The 17,033-nt window shown below is 30.8% G+C and overlaps 1 protein-coding gene across 5 annotated transcripts in view; it reads left to right on the top strand.

The window, feature by feature from the left end:
* Positions 1–17,033, top strand: part of LOC107473318 (uncharacterized) — a 74,130-nt gene that overhangs the window by 1,685 nt on the left and 55,412 nt on the right. For 3 of the 5 annotated variants that reach the window (XM_052257264.1, XM_052257262.1, XM_052257266.1), the window contains 5 exons: positions 978–1,027; positions 2,473–5,530; positions 6,475–6,714; positions 8,936–9,700; positions 10,107–10,211. In XM_052257264.1, the coding sequence (XP_052113224.1) occupies positions 2,519–5,530; positions 6,475–6,714; positions 8,936–9,700; positions 10,107–10,211 (4,122 nt within the window). In that variant the 5' untranslated portion in view covers positions 978–1,027; positions 2,473–2,518. The remainder of the gene's footprint in view (positions 1–977; positions 1,028–2,472; positions 5,531–6,474; positions 6,715–8,935; positions 9,701–10,106; positions 10,212–17,033) is intronic. The other 2 variants (XM_052257265.1, XM_052257263.1) reach the window with 2 other exon arrangements.

Genomic DNA, 17,033 nt, shown 5'->3' with positions numbered 1-17,033 from the left:
TAAAAAGAAATAAAATTTTTGAGGTAAAAATAAAATATTTTAAATATTAAAATAAAAATAAGACTTAATTTAAATATTAAAATTTTACATTTTTTTTTTGTAATTAACTAAAATTATTTCTCAAATGTTTACTAATAATGAATAGTCAAAAGATAACATGGAACCCACGTTCAAACCTTTGTCACCCACAAATTCATTTCTTTGTTTCAATAATGGCAGACGACTTTATATTTTGTACCTTTGGCCACCTAATGACTTGAAGCTACTTCCCCACAAATTGGAGCCCACTTTTTTTTTTTCTTTTTCTCTTTCTAATAAACTCAAAGGTAAGTTAATTCGCTAGAGTACATAACTACGTATGACTGTATGTGAGTCAGTGAGCGTATATGTATTGCAACGCATAGCATCTAAATATGAGTGCTTAAGGAGTGAAAATAAGTCAGCTCAAATCAGGTTTTATTTTTAATGGGTTAAATTTGTAATAGAGTACATTGGCCTAAATCTGATATATAATTTGGTATAGACTTTTTAATGAATACTGAGTCTGATCTATTGTTAAATTTGACCTAACCTAAAATTTGTCAATAAGTCTGTCTTTTTCTAATAATAATTAAATTTAAGATATAATTTAATTTTTAAAATTATAAAATATAAAATAATAAATTTATAGACAATATTGATACAAAATAAAAATAAACTATATATATAATTAAAGAGACAAATAGTTTAATGAATAAAGATATTTTAATATGATAGAAGATTCAAGTTCAATTTTTTTTAAAAACATTTTGACTCCAACAAACTATCTAATTTTTTAAAGAATATAAACTTTTTTAATAGCTTGAATCTGTCCTAGATAGATTTTTTTTTTTGGGTAATGTCTTGATAACTTTTGTTAACCCGAAAGTAGTGATGATTCTGAAGTCTTTTTAATTTATTTATTTTCTAAGTTTTTTCCATTTTCGTTTGTTTTTTAGGCTGTTTATTGTGTCCACTCTTTTCTTCAAGATAAGTTGTTCACAAGAAGGTAATGTTTTCTTTATCCTGATGAAATTTTATATATATATAAGAATTTTGTTATTTAGTGTGAAAAAAAAAATATAAATTAAAAAAAAAGTGCTTCATATAACAAATAGTGTTTTTAAGAGCACTTATCAAAAAAATAATAACAAAATATATCGTCTTATAGAAAATGAATATACTTTTGTTAGGAAAAACAGCTCAGACAAATTATTTGTTGATCATAAAAATATAGAAATATTAAAATTAATAATTAGTTACATAAAAATATTTTAATACGAAGATGATAAAAATAAATTAAATTATACATATATTTATATATAAATATATGATAGTTAATTTTAGTAACTAATTTTAGTATGCAATTAACATTTTTATATCTTTATATAAAGATATTTTCATGTGAGAAATCATCATCTAAATTTTTTGCCACATAAAAATAAAAATATTTTGGAGAAAATTTGAAGGGAAAGAAAATGGGAGGAGAGAAAATAGATAGAAAAGTTAGTTTTTTGTTGTTTGGATGAGAAGAGAAAATAGGATGGAAAGAAAAAAAAATAGTGTGAGACCCACTAAAATATTTTCACTCTAAAGATGAGATGAAAATGAAGAAAAAGGTGGCAAACATAAATAAAATTACACACTTATTCTTTATCATTAATAAATTATAATTTACATCTAATATAGATAAGGGTATTAATGTAATTTTATACTATTATGATTTATAGATAGTGGTATTAATGTAATTTTATACTATTATAATTTTCTTTCTTTTCACTTTTCTTTCCATCAAAAAAAAAAAAATTCTCTCTATTTTTTTTCATCCATTTTCTTTTCATCCAAACAACATATAAATAATTTTACTTTTCCTTCTATTTTCTTTCCTTTCATTTTCTTTCTTATATCCAAACAAAGCCTTAGTGTATACTATTTGTATACTAAAATACTATTTGTATAAATGTATCAAAAATACTATTTGTATATTAAAATTAGCCATTATATATTTATGTATAAATGTATATGTTATGTAGTTTATTTTTAATGTATATTTTATATTTCAACATATATTTTATATTAGTGACTGATTTTAGTGTATACATAATATAGTCGTTTATAATAATGCACAAACGTCAGGCTTTTAATTAAACATCAATTTAAATATAAAAATATTACTTATAGACTAAAATTAGTAATTATATATTTATACATAAATGTATATGTTATTTAATTTATTTTTAATACGTATTTTATATTTTAATATATATTTTATCAGAAATGTTTAATAACAAAAAAAAAATTAGTCAAAAACAATATTTATTTTATTTTCTTAACATTATCGATATTTTATATTAGTAGATAATTTTGGTATGCACTATCATGGTTGATTTAAATATTCTAATTAAATGAACTATTTTAATGATTGAATTTGCAATTTCATGTGCATACATGCAGAAGAAAGAAGATGGGTTGCACAACTGCACAAGATCAAGAATGAAGCATGGCTCTTCCTACACCTCCTTTACCAGATTGGCTTGTCCAATGGGCAACAAAGATCTTAAAGCAAGAGCTGAACTACCTCCTGTACTATGGAAAAAACATTAAAGATCTAGAAAATCAAGTTAACAAGCTCAAGCTAGAGCGACAGAAGTTGGGTGATAGGGTTGCAGAGGATGAAGACCGCCATGGGAGAGAAATATATGATGACGTGTCAAAATGGCTGGACGGGGCTGATACAATCATTGATGCCTATGAAAAGTTCGAAAAAGAAGAAGAAGCCCATACGAAATGTTTAGCTGGCTTTCCTCCTAATTTGCCAGCAAGATATTTTCTTAGCAAAAAATCAATAGAAATTAAAGGAAAAGCTGAGAGTCAGTTACAGAAGGCAAAGTTTGATATCATATCACGTAGTCGAGGGCCACCTTCAGTGAGTCTTGTTTTATCAAATGTTGATTATCAAAGCCTTCCTTCGAGAGTTACGGCCATGAAAGACATCACGAATGCATTGAAAGACTCGAGTGCTAGAATGATCGGTGTTCACGGGCCATCTGGTGTGGGAAAGACCACTCTAGTCATGGAAGCGGTTAACAGAGTTCAAAACGATCAAGAAAAGCCGAAGCTCTTCGATGTGGTGATCATGGCGAATGTGACAAAAAGTCCAAACATCCGAAAGATTCAAGGGCAGATTGCTGACATGCTGTGGATGAAACTTGACGAGGAAAGTGAAGAAGGAAGAGCAAGTCGAATAAGAGAGAGATTGAAGAAAGAGAAGGAGAGTACTCTTATAATCCTCGATGATCTTTACGGTAAAGTTGATTTGAATATATTGGGGATTCCATGGCAGAGTGGTGATGGAAATCAGAAGAATCCAAAAAGAAAGAAGTCCCTTGGCTCAAGCACTCCCAATGAGGAGACAAAGCAACAAGGCCTAGCAGATGGTGGTGTGATGATGAATTCCCAGAAGGCCTCTGATGCTTCCTCTTCTTCTTCTTCAGCTTCAAATTCGGTAATAGCGTTGACAACAGAAGAGCGCTATAAAGGGTGCAAGGTTTTGCTTATCTCAGAGGTGAGGCAAGTGCTAAACCAAATGGATGTAAGGCCAAAACTAGTTGTCCCTCTGGAACTCTTGAACGAGAAGGACGCAAGGACATTGTTCAATAAAATAGCAGGAATATGTGACAAGAGCACTGAATTTGGAGAATTGCCAGCTCAGATTGTCGAAAAATGTGATGGATTACCGATGTCGTTAGTTACAACTGCAAAGGCGTTGAAAGGCCGAAGTCGGTTGGTTTGGCAGGATACTTATCAGAAGTTTGAAACGCAGACAATGACAGGAACACCTGAGCATTCTACACGGGTGATTTACGATCTATTAGAAAACGAGGAGCTCAGGATAACCTTCTTGCTTTGTGCTTGTATGGATAACGATGCATTAGTTTCAGATCTGGTGAGAGCATGCATTGGATTGGGTTTTCTTCGTGGGATCTACACAGTAAAGGACACCAGAAGCAGAGTGCAAGTGATGCTTATGAAGCTTAGAGAGTCAGGGTTGTTGTCCGACAGCTATTCGAGTGACCGTTACACGATGCAAAATCTTGTTCGCAATGCGGCTTTGTCGATAGCATTCGAGGAGAGGCACATGCTCATGTTGAACAAAGTAAGAGTAGATGAATGGCCAGATGATGATGAGCTTAGAAGGTATGCTGCTATTTCCTTGCGGCATTGTGATATCATTGATGCCATTACTAAGACAATGACATGTGATAGACTTAAAATCTTGGAAGTTATCAATAATGATCCACAATTGAAACTTCCGAAGAAGTTCTTCGAACAAATGAAAGAGCTCAAAGTGTTGATCTTAACTGGCATTAATCTGTCACCGTCCGATTCATCTGTTGGTTGTTTAACCAAACTCAGAATGCTCTGTTTAGAGCATTGCACGCTAAGTTCATCCAAAGAAGAATTAAGTTTGAGTGAGGAATTAAGCATCATAAAAAACCTGGAGAATCTGAGAATTCTTAGCTTTTCAGGGTCTAATATTGATTGCTTGCCTGTTGAATTAGGGGATTTGTCTAAGTTGCAAACCCTAGACATAAGTAATTGCCCTAAACTTAAAATCATTCCACCCGATGTAATCTCACGTCTTACTTCTTTGGAGGAGTTGTACATGAGAAAGACTCAAATTCAATGGCCAAAGGTTATTAATGGAGACGAAAATGATGAGAGGAAAAATGCTAGCCTATTAGAATTGGGGGAATTGAATCAATTGACAAATCTTGACATACAAATACAAAGTGTGGACCATTTGCCAGAGAACTTGTTCTTTGACAAGTTATCTAGTTACAAAATTGTCATTGGCTCTTCGAATAGATATATGAAGAGAGATTTCAAAATGCCAGAAAAGCATGAATTGTCGAGATTTTTGGCAATACATCAAAAAGGTGGCATTCACATTCATTCTCGCAAGGGAATCAAAATGCTGTTCGAAAGAGTTGAGTATCTTTTGCTGGGAAAACTCAATGGTGTTCAAGATCTGTTTTATGAGTTGAATTTGAAAGGTTTTCCCCATCTCAAATATCTGGCCATTCAGAATAATCATGATATCCAATTTCTTATTCATCCAAAGGACAGGGAGGAGCATCATGAGAAGGCTTTTGAGAAACTAGAGACTCTTGAACTCCATAAAGTGACGCAAATCGAGGGACTATGCTTCTCTTCATGTCTTCTTTCTGAGTCCTCTTTTGTAAACTTGAAAGCCATCACAATCAATTTCTGTGAAAAATTAAAGTATCTCTTCTTGCCTTCTTTGCTTAAGCATCTAACTGCTCTTGAGACAATACAAATTTTTGATTGTGACTCTTTAAAGGAGATTGTTCCTGTAGAGAGGCCTGATGAAAGTGAGATGCTTAAGCTTCCTAAATTACACACTCTGACACTACAATCTTTAAAAGACTTCATTGGATTCTATCCCATATCAACAACAGAAAGCACCAAATTCCTATTTCATGAAAAGGTATGATCTAATTCTATTGGGTTATGCTAAGTGTACACCAAAATCAGCCACTAAAATCAGCTACTAGTATAAAATATATGTTGGAATACAAATACACATTGAAAATAAATTAAACCACATATGTATTTATACACAAATACATTAGTGGCTAATTTTAGTGGCTAATTTTGGTGTACAAATAGCATTTCTCAATTCTAAGCTATCTTGCATACTTTTATTTATGAGAAAGTCTAGGGGCAGTACTTTTATTAAAATTTTGTCGGTATTTAATTAGCAAAAAAAATTGAGTAATTCCATATAATTTTGATAAAATTCCACACCATTAAAAATACAAATAATAGCTAGTTAATGACTATAAATTACAAATTTATTGTCCCTAGCACTCCTCTTTATTTATTTCTTTTTAACATTTTAAAGTACACCTTCATGCAGATATTGATTATAACACACATTTTTGTTGAGAAAAAAAAAATTGATTTTATTCATAATTTTGTTTTATGATAACTGATTTTTTTATGTACACATAATATTTTTTATTTTACTTATATTATTGTTAATATGTGAATAGTAACAAATGAAATTAGTCTGGATAACTTGAGATACAAAGAGATTAGTTTATCTCAATCCTCTTTTTACACACTATTGAAGTGTCTATAATCCATTTTTTCAAATTTATGTTCTAATTTAAATAATAAATATTGCAATATCGACCAACTAAATATAAAAAAGATAATAAGAGTTTTGCTTCTATAATTAATGATTGTGGGTTTAAATTTTACACCAAGGGAGCATGTCAAATTTTGGAAAGTTTGAAGATTAATAAATATGTAATCCAATACTTGATATTTGTATTTGCAAAAAATAAAATAATACGATGAAATATCACACGGTTGGGAGCTGAGAAAATTAATTTGATAAAATTTTTGTTTTATTAAACTTGGCAGGTTGAAGTTTCAGTATTAGAGAGACTGGAGTTGAGGTCGATCCAAATAGATCAAATATGGAATGACCAAAGTTCTAATTTTGGAAATTTGATCCATTTGGATGTGAGTGGTTGTCACAGTTTGAAATATTTGTTGCCATTCTCATTGGCAAAGAATCTCAAGAAGCTTCAAAGCCTTTATGTTAGTGAATGCTACCAGATGGAGAACATCTTTCCTGATGGACCTGTAAAAGTTGCTAAGGTATGTAATTAAAATTTGTGGGTTTCCATTTTCTATTAAAAAATTAAATCAAAATGAGTATATATTAATTAAGTCATATAAATTAACTTTAGATAAATATTGATTAAAGGTTAAAAATATTAAAATATATTCACATTAGTTTATAAATTCAATAATGCTATAAAAGAAACAGTTAAAAGTTAAAAGTTGTCTTATTTAATATTTATTATTTTTTACTTTTAAGATCATCTTTAAAATTGTATTTTGGTTTAAAATCATCATTGAAATATCTATGGTGATCCTAAAATTTTTTTTGAAGGATTATAAAGTCTCTAACAAAAAATATCTATTTCGACCTTTACTCTTTAACATTGTGAACTAATTAGTCTTTATCTTAATGATCTCTTTAGAATATATTTATGTGATATTTTTTTGATGACTATATTTATGTGATGTCACTAATATTTTATAATTTTACACAATAAATTTAGTTAATAAATTAAAAAAATAAAAAATATTAAAAATAAACTAAACTATCCTAACAATTATTCGAAATATAATATGACTTTCAATAAAAATAATCTATCAATTTTAGTTGGTATTTAATGGATAAATAAATAATTTTTTGGTGATTTAAATAAGTTAAACAAAAAATAAAGAAACTTTTTTTTTGTGACTAAAGAAACGGTTTAAATAGAGAGAATGTTCCGTTTAAGATTATACTTAAACTTCTTTTAAAAAAAAGAATAAATAAATAGTTTAACATGTTACCTAAGTCTATTCTATTAATACAAAAAAAATTGATAGAAGATTAATCAATCTCAGAAAAATAAAAATTAAGAACTTTTATTTTCAGAGTCTGATTATCTTTTGAGATAATTGTCAAGATCGATTAAGATATTATTTTTCCAAAATCATCCTTTCTTAATTTTCGGACAAAATTGCCCTTGAACTCCAACGCATACAGCCATACACACAATCTTCTCTCCACGGCATGAGCATCATGTGACTCCTCTAATCTCATTCATCTCTTGCATGGATTCACCGATTCACAGTAGTAGTACTTTTCATTAATCCACAATAAGCAATCGACAGATCAAACGAGTCAACTCTATTAATCTAGAACGTAATGGTGTTGCCATTGTTCCTGCCACCACTGTCGCCAACTCGCTACCTCATCCGAGCCAACCCGCCGGTTTCCAAACCCGATCATGCTCCGAACCATCATCATCATCCCCATCCTTTTGGCCTTCTCCCTCACCTTCTCAGTTCACGAGTTGACTCCGAGTCCAGCTCGTTCTCCCTCCACAACCCCACAAAACACTCCACGGCATCAGCATCCAGCATGACGGAGGAGACGGAAGACGATGACGAGAAGGACGTCGGTCGAACGGTGAACGGAAGCGGAGTATCTGGACTCGCGCCACCGATGGCAACGGACTCCTCGGAGGATGCCGAGTAATAAGGTGTACCAATCTCCACAAAAAAAAAATAAGGGGTAATTTTGTCCGCAAAAAAATTGGCAACAAAAGGATGATTTTAAACCAGAATCCAACCTTAGATACGATTTTGATAGGGACAAAAAAAATTAGGGACGATTTTTATTTTTATTCCAAATTCTAAACACCAAAATAGTATTTGACTCCAATTTTACATATACGTATAATGTTTATATACAATTATGATAGATGATATAAATTAGGTGAATGCTATAGAATATATAGATCGATTAAACATATATAATTGATATTTTTTATATCTAATTATAATTTATTTATATAGAATTATGAATTATATTCATTATATTTGAGCCGTGAGCTCTTGGTAGAAGCTGAGCTTAATTTTTTAAAAATGGCCTTGATTGTTAACGAATGGAGCTTAGTTTTTAGGAGTATTTGACCTTGACCTGACTCGACTTAGCTTTGACTTACTTCGAATCCTAATAGGCTAATACAACATAAAGTGACATTCACATCAGCACTACATTCATTGGTAGGAGTGCAGGACTAATAGTTGCGAGACGAAAGCCTTGCGGAAGTTAACGGAAGTTACATTTCTAAAGTAAAAAGCTCATTCTGAGAAGTTTTCAAGTTTGAGTGACCAAAATCAACATACCTCCTTTTTATAATAATTAATCAAGTTACCTTCTTTTCGCAGTGGATTTGCTTGTTTATAGTTCGTGCAATCTAGCAGTGTTCTTCTGTTAATTTGATTATTATCTTGTTACTGTAAATCTATGCAGGATGCTACTTTTCCAAATTTGAAGAATATAAAGCTGAGCAGGATGAGCAGTTTGAGAAAGATATGGAATCTTAATGTCCCGGTTGAGAAACTGGACACACTGGTCATTGAAAAGTGCAATCAATTGGTGAGTGTTTTCAGTCATGACATGGAGGGAATATTTCAAGGACTAAGCAGCTTGACAGTTACTGATTGCAAGTCACTGGAAACTATATTTGACCTAACCGCCGATCAGAACTGGTATGCTCGTCCCTACCAAACTTTATTGCGGGATGTTCATTTGGAATCATTACGAAAACTGGAAAGTATATTGAGATGCAAGCAAGACCAAGAAGGGACACTTCAACTGAAATCTCTGCAGAACATAACAGTTCATGGTTGTGGCAACTTGAAAAATATATTTCCATTTACCATTGCTAAACACCAGCTTGAAAATCTGCAATGTTTAGTTGTATCGGAATGCTCCACATTAAAGGAAATTGTAGCAGTGCAAAATGTTACCAGCGACAACAGCAGCAGCAGCGGCACAAGCAATCCTGTTCCCTTGGTGTTTCCTGAGCTAACCTCCATTAAATTTTCTAAGCTACCAGAGTTCGAGAATTTCTGTGGAGGACATTGTGAATTGAAGTGTGAAAAATTAGATGAGGTGTCTATTGAACTTTGTGACAAGCTCGAACTATTTAGAGAAAGCCAACTCTTGCATGAAACATTTCCGTCCTCTCAAGCCGCAACATCTGCTCAAAGAAAGCCACTCTTTCATGAAAAGGTAATATCAAGCAGCCTTTCAAAAAATTTATTTGAATTTACGTAAATATCTCGGTCAATAAGAAATAACTACAAAAAATTTCCGTCACCAAATCAGCTACTCCTATATAATGCCAGTTGAAATACAAAATACATTGAAAATGAGTTAAATTATATATTCAAATATATGGTGACTGATTTAGTGATTGATTTTTTATGTGCCCATAGCATTTATGAGTAAGAAATTATATTAACTTGTATGTTAGATGTCATGTGTTGATCCAAACCTTATAAAAGAAATTATGACTCGTTTATGTTAATATACCTCACCACATTATTCATGTTTAACTACTTGCCAAACATTTGAAATCAGAACAAATTTATAGTAAAGGAAAACCATCAAAATTATATATTTATTTTCTATATAGGTAATGAATAAGTTGAGGTCGATGCATATTGAGTTACAGCATACAAGTTCGTCAACTCGCTATCGACGAGACAAGTTAGAAGTTCTTCGCTTGTCCCGGTTAGCCGTTTCCTTCACAGCAATCCTTATTTGAAGAGCCTATGGCTGGACAACTGTCGCTTTCCCAGGTTGGTGGAGCCAAAGTCTGATGGAAATGAAAACATAGGAGTTGTTCCAAAGCTAAAAACCTTGAGGTTAACCAACTTGTCTTGTCTTAAGGAGATTGGCTTTGAACATGACGCAATTCTTCAAAGAATAGAGTCATTGCTTTTAGAGAATTGTCCTAAATTGGATACTATAGTGCCTTCAAAGGAGAGAATACGTTTCAATTTCTTGACCAATTTGGAAGTGGTATATTGTAAATGCATAAAATATGTAATGCCACTTTCAACAGCTAAAAGCTTGGGTCAACTCGTCACAATGAAGGTAACCAATTGTGAATCTCTGGAGGAAATTATTGAATCAGATCATCAAATAGTAGATAAAGAAGTCAATGAACAGAGAAGGAATAATAATAAGATAGTTTTTAAACAAATGAAAGCTCTTGAACTTGTATCTTTGAAGAATCTTAAAAGTTTCTGCAGTTCCAAGATTTGTTCTCTTGAGTTCCCATTATTGGAGAAATTCGTGGTGAGTGCTTGCCCCAAAATGAAAAAGTTCTCTGAAAAAGAAATCGAAACTACGCCAACAATTATGCAAAAAGTGTACATTGTACGTGATGAAGAGAAGAGATTGTGCTGGAATGGTGATTTACGAGCCACAATAGAACATATATACAACAAGAAGGTAAATTGTGTTTCATTCAGCTTCTTTTTTCTTTTTTGCTTGAATAAGGTAAAATCAAGTTACTTTCATCACACTTCATTTTCGATTATTGCACTCGATTTAAGAGTTGTTTACATCATATATTATAGAAAGTTGATTGTATTTTGGTATGTGCTTGAATCATAACTTTATTTGCAATATGTTGGCAGAAATATTATGAAGGTATGGACAAAATAAGTGTTTCCGAGCATTCGGTACTTGAAGAAGGCTGGAAGACTGAAAAAGCTCTTGACAAAGGTTGGTTTTACAGTTTGAAGACTTTGACGTTGGAAAGGTGTAAATTTGAATCATTTGCAATTCCATCGTTTGTTCTTCGATGTTTGAAGAGCCTAAAAGAATTGGAAGTGCGAAATTGTAAAAACATCACATGCATATTTGAAATGAATGACATCAAGGGAACATTCCAGTTGGAGAAGCTCACTTTGGAAGAGCTACCAAATGTGACTCACGTGTGGCCCCAACAGGATAAACAAAATGACAGCCGCTTTCGAAATCTGCAGCAGGTGTTTGTCAAGTCTTGTAGAAAACTGAAAGCCTTGTTTCCTGTAGCCATAGCTACAAATCTTAAGATGCTTGAGCAACTTGAAGTACATTTTTGTGATGAGTTGCTAGAAATTGTTGAGAAAGGTAGTGGTGGAGGTGGTGAAACAAAAAAATTTGTGTTTCTTTATCTAACATGGTTGGGATTGTTTAACTTGCCGCGACTCACTCACTTTTATGATGGAATGTTCACTTTGGAGTGTCCAGAGTTAAAGATTTTGTATCCGTTCAACTGCAACAAATTTGAACTATTTCAGACACCACAAGAAAATAGCCCTTCAATTACTAGACCAGCCCTTTTCTCAGATATAAAGGTGATTATTCTCTTAATTTCCTATCTATTAAAATCCAAATTAAACACAAACTGAGGCAAGTAATAAGCATGTCCTTTATTTTTCTTCTTTTTTTTGCCTTTAACAGGGCATTTCCAAGGTGAAAACTTTGAGCATGAAATCGAAGGACACTTCGGTGCTAAAGTCATGGTTACAGCAGTCCGAGGATCTTGAACTTAAATATTTAAGGGGACTAATGTTAACCTTTGATGATGATGTGAATAATGAGTACTCTACTTTGCAGTGTGAAATACTTGGGAGGCGGACACCCAAGTTAGAGAGAATGGGCATTATGAATTCCACAAGCCTCAGGAAGATATTGTTCCCCTCTCAAAATCACAAGTTCCTTGAACACTTAGATTACATGGGCCTAGAAAGCCTACTTGAGCTAAGCTCCATTGGCGGGTTAGAGTACTTGTCAAAGCTCCAGAAATTCGGTGTTTTTCAATGTCCACTTTTGAGGACAATAGAACAATATCCCCCCAGTTTGAAAAAATTGAATGTGGCAGGATGTCATGGATTACAGTGTTTATTCACATCCTCAGCAGCTAAAAGCTTAAAGCACCTTAAGGAGTTGTACGTTTATGATTGTAAATCATTGAAAGACATAGTGCGAAAAGAGCAAGGTGATGAAACAGCCACAGAAGAGATCATTTTTCAGCAGCTAAAAAGCATAAGTCTTCAATATTTGGAATGCCTGGAATGCTTTTATCAAGGCAATGCTGCCTTAAAGTTACCCTCTCTGGCTCAGGCGAAGATATGGAAGTGCCCCAAGATGATCATTTTCTCTCAACAATTGAGACAAGAAGATCCTTCAGAAAAAGTCAGCGTTTCTTTCCACAGCGGAGCTGACAAATCGGAGGTCCAACTAACTCATTATCATCAACTCAACCTTGCAGTAGGAGCCCAGTTCTTAAATCAGGTGTGGCACTAATTTAATCATGGAATAACTGAGACGTGGATAATTATTTACCTTACTTCAAAGATGTACATTATTGTTTACTAATTTTTTGCCAAATATTATATCTCGGTGCATGCTTAACATGTTTCATTTAGGATAATTTGTCAAATGAAATAATTTTTCTTTTGAAGATTAAATTAGTATAAATGTTTCAACTTTTTTAAGATGCTAAAATAGTAATTAAAATTCTGAATATATTCACGTGATAAATATTGTGAATAAAAAGATAATATATAACGTGCTTAGTTGTATTATAGTGCAAATTGATCAAAAGGACTTGATTTATGCACCAACAAAAGGGATCCGATTTCATAATTTATAATTATTTGTTACATATAATTTAAAGATTTATATTTTTAGAAATCATATAAAATTTTCCTTTTGGTGAATAAATTAAGTTTAAATTCTAACATTATTTCAGTTTCCACTTTCCATTTACTTTGACTGTACAATACCTAAGTCATAGTTGATCAATTATACTTTTCTATCGATCAGCTGACAATAATATTAATAATTTTCTTCCATTATTTCAGACATTTTTATTTCTGAATGATTATCCTGAAATGCAAGGAAAATGGGTTGGCTCATCAGGAATCCCAGTTGAGTGGTCTTTTAACTATTTAAAATATTTGGAGGTGGAAGGTTGTGACTTTTTGACAAATGCAGTGCTCCCATCTCATTTGCTTCCCCTTCTAAGAAATTTGGAAAATCTGACAGTAAAGAAATGTAAATTTGTTGCGGCAATATTTGATGTGAAAGACACACCACCAGAACACGATGATCCAAACAAGATTGTTAAGATTCCGGTGAAGAAGATCATTTTGGAGGAGCTTCCAACTCTGACTCATGTTTGGAACGATGATCCCAAACCAAGTCTCAGCTTTCCATCTCTGGAGAAAGTCTTTGTTGAGGAATGTAAAAGCATAAAAAGTTTATTTCCAGCATCAGTTCCCAGAGACAACCTAGAGCATTTAGATGTGAGAAACTGTGGGGAGTTAGAGGAGATTGTTGCAAAAGATGAAGCATTTCCCCAAGAGGTTATTATTCTGTTCCCCAAATTGACCTGGCTGGTGCTACGGGATTTGCCAAAGCTAAGGCGCACTTGTTCTGGAATGCAAAGTTTATTAGACTGGTCTGCTGTCTTAACAAGATTATACGTTTCTCGTTGTCCAATGCTCAAAGTTTTTGCACAAGATATTCAGAATTCAAATCCAGGGGTTGAAGATGGTTTTGCAACTGATGATGACAAACACCACCCTTTTTCTTCTGCACAAAAGGTATGAATTTAGTGAAAATTGTCAGTATTTTACATTTTAATTAGGGCTGGCAATGGGTAGAGTAGGATAGGGTTTAGACTCTATCCTAACCCTACCCGTGGGTTGAAAATCTCTCGTCCCTAACCCTATCCGCACCCTAAAGTTCTAAACCCTATTCTACCCTATCTGCAAAAATATCAAATTTTTTCATAGTAAATATAAAATTCAATCATTTTAAATTTTATATATATTAATAACATAAAAAATTAAAAAATTAATGCTTTAAATTACTAAATTAACTAACTAGTTTAGTAATTGTTCATTTATTGTAAGTTATTACATAAGAGAAGTTGTAGGTTTAATTCTCACTTTCTTCACCATATACTTAATTTTTAATAAAATATGTGTTATATATAAGGTGCGAGTAGGGTAGGGTAAGGTACACCTTAAACCCGTACTCTATCCTACCCGCAGGTATACCTGGACTGTACCCTATCTTATCCGCAGCGGATCAAATAGTCTACCCTATCTAAACGGATTGGATCGAATTAGATACCCACCAATAAAATATGAATTGTCAGCCCTAATTTTAATTAAGAAAAATTCCAGGTGACGAACACTTTTTTTTTCTTAATTTTGTCTTATTTTTAACCACTACTACCCAATTCTCTCCTTTTTACGCTAAAAATGCTGGCCCTATCATTATGCTTTTACTAATGCTAGGCGTCCAAGCTTTGTTTTTAATCGAGGGTCTGGGAAGTTTTAAAGGTAGTTTTTTTGAGTATTTGATTTATAAAAAATAATAGTACTAATGTTTGGTATAATTTTTAAAATTAAATTGTAATTTTTCAAAAAGTTATTTACGATTTTATAAAGAAGTTAAAAAAATAATTTCTTTCATAATACTATTATTTTTTATCACATTTTTATAAAATAAATACTTTTAGAATTAAAAATTTAAATACAAAATAACTTATTTATAAGCTACTTTTAATATAACTATTTATTGTTTAACCTATTTTTCAAAAAGAGTTTAATTAAATTATTTACCCAAACTGAATTTAAGTCTTTAACCAAACATGCTTCTTCTTTAAAAGTACGTACATGTATATGTTTAGCGAAAAAATTTTGATACCTAACATATAAATTTTGGTATATAACATAAAAAAATTAGTGCACAATATAAAAAAATTCTATATTATATCAATAAATTTTTAGGTTATGTGTAATAAATTTTGTATTATATCCATAGATTTATATGCTATGTGCAAAATTTTTTATACTGAAAAAATACGGAGACAAAAAACTAGACGATAGACGCACGTATTTTTTCTTTGTCGGCTTATGCTAATTTAGTTAGCCTTTATTACTAAAAAGTAAAAATGCTTATACATAGAGCATCATTGTTATTCTTTAATTAAAAAGTAACTAGATTAAGACAGCGCGAAGAGCTAAATTAATTATAGAGTAAAATATCGTTTTTGTCTCTAACGTTTGGGGTAAGTTTTAAAATTGTTTCTAACATTTCCTATTTAAGTCCCTAACATTTTAAAATTGACTCAATGTTGTCCTGCCGTTAGGGATCCATTAACATAATTGACGGCGGGACAAAATTGAGACGATTTTGAAACGTTAGGGATTTAAATAGAATGAAAACATTGGGGACAAAAATGATACATAGAAATAAATTTTACTCTTAAAGATTTTTAGTTATCATGAAATGTTTGTAGAATGACTACTATATAAACTTGCAGAAAAGAAAAAAATAATATATATATAATAAAATATAAATTATATCTTTTGTCTCTAATGTATCAAAATTCTTTAAAATTATAAAAAAATAAATTTATTTAAAACAAAAATAATGTGATTAAGTGTAATTTATTTAGATGTAATTAAAAAATAATTGAATACTGTGTATAGTAAAAAATTAATATTATTGAAAGATAAAATTAAATTAAAATTTATTTTTATGTATCATTTTTGTCCCTAACGTTTTCGTCCTATTTAAGTCCCTAACGTTTCAAAATTGTCTCAATTTTGTCCCGTCGTCAATTCTGTTAACAGATCCCTAACGGCATGACAACATTGAGTCAATTTTGAAACGTTAGGGACTTAAATAGGACGATTGAAACGTTAGGGATAACTTTAAAATTTAAAAATTAATTTGTAAAAAATATTATACAATATATTTATTTAATTTGACAATTTATATATGATTTAATAATATTATTATTCAATAAAAAATACAAAAACATATACCGTTTTAATTTAGATAATAATTGTGTTTAACTATTATTTTATAATTCAATTGAATAATAATATGAATTAAATTTAATAAATTAAGAAATTTAATTTTTTTTTTCAGTAGCATTAACCAGCATATCAAAATTAATTAAATTTCATAATGGTTGATGATAAATAACAATTTAAAATAAAAATTAATTCAAAATTTAATAATTATAAAAAAATTATACATAAATTACACTATAAGTAATAAAAATATTCGATTAAAGTTTATTCATCTGATTTTATATACTTATTTTTTAAAATTTTGAAAGAGTTACTTTTGTTTTTTTCTATTTTGTTTTAGGTTCTATTTAAATACAATGATACAATCATAAAACTAATAGATAAAATACAAGTATAAATATTATTAATATTTTTAAAGATAAATAACATTCAATTTTCTAATTTTATTTTTTTTATGAATCGTGACAACATTTATTTTAAACAATATTATAACTAAATGATATTAAAAAATATAAATTATTGAAAGAAAAAAAGTGATATATAGGTAACAATAACACTATATAATTATGAATATATTTACACAAAAAAATAGATAAATTAATGAATACAATCATACGATCATCTAATGTATAAATTTATCAAATTAAAAAAATAAAAATAAAAATTATGGTCATAAACCCAACCAAATTTCAATTTGCAAAAAATTAGTAAAAATGAAGAGC

This window comes from Arachis duranensis, chromosome 2 (assembly GCF_000817695.3).
Source record: "Arachis duranensis cultivar V14167 chromosome 2, aradu.V14167.gnm2.J7QH, whole genome shotgun sequence".
Taxonomy (NCBI): Eukaryota; Viridiplantae; Streptophyta; class Magnoliopsida; order Fabales; family Fabaceae; genus Arachis; species Arachis duranensis.
This window is presented reverse-complemented; position numbering and strand designations above follow the sequence as displayed.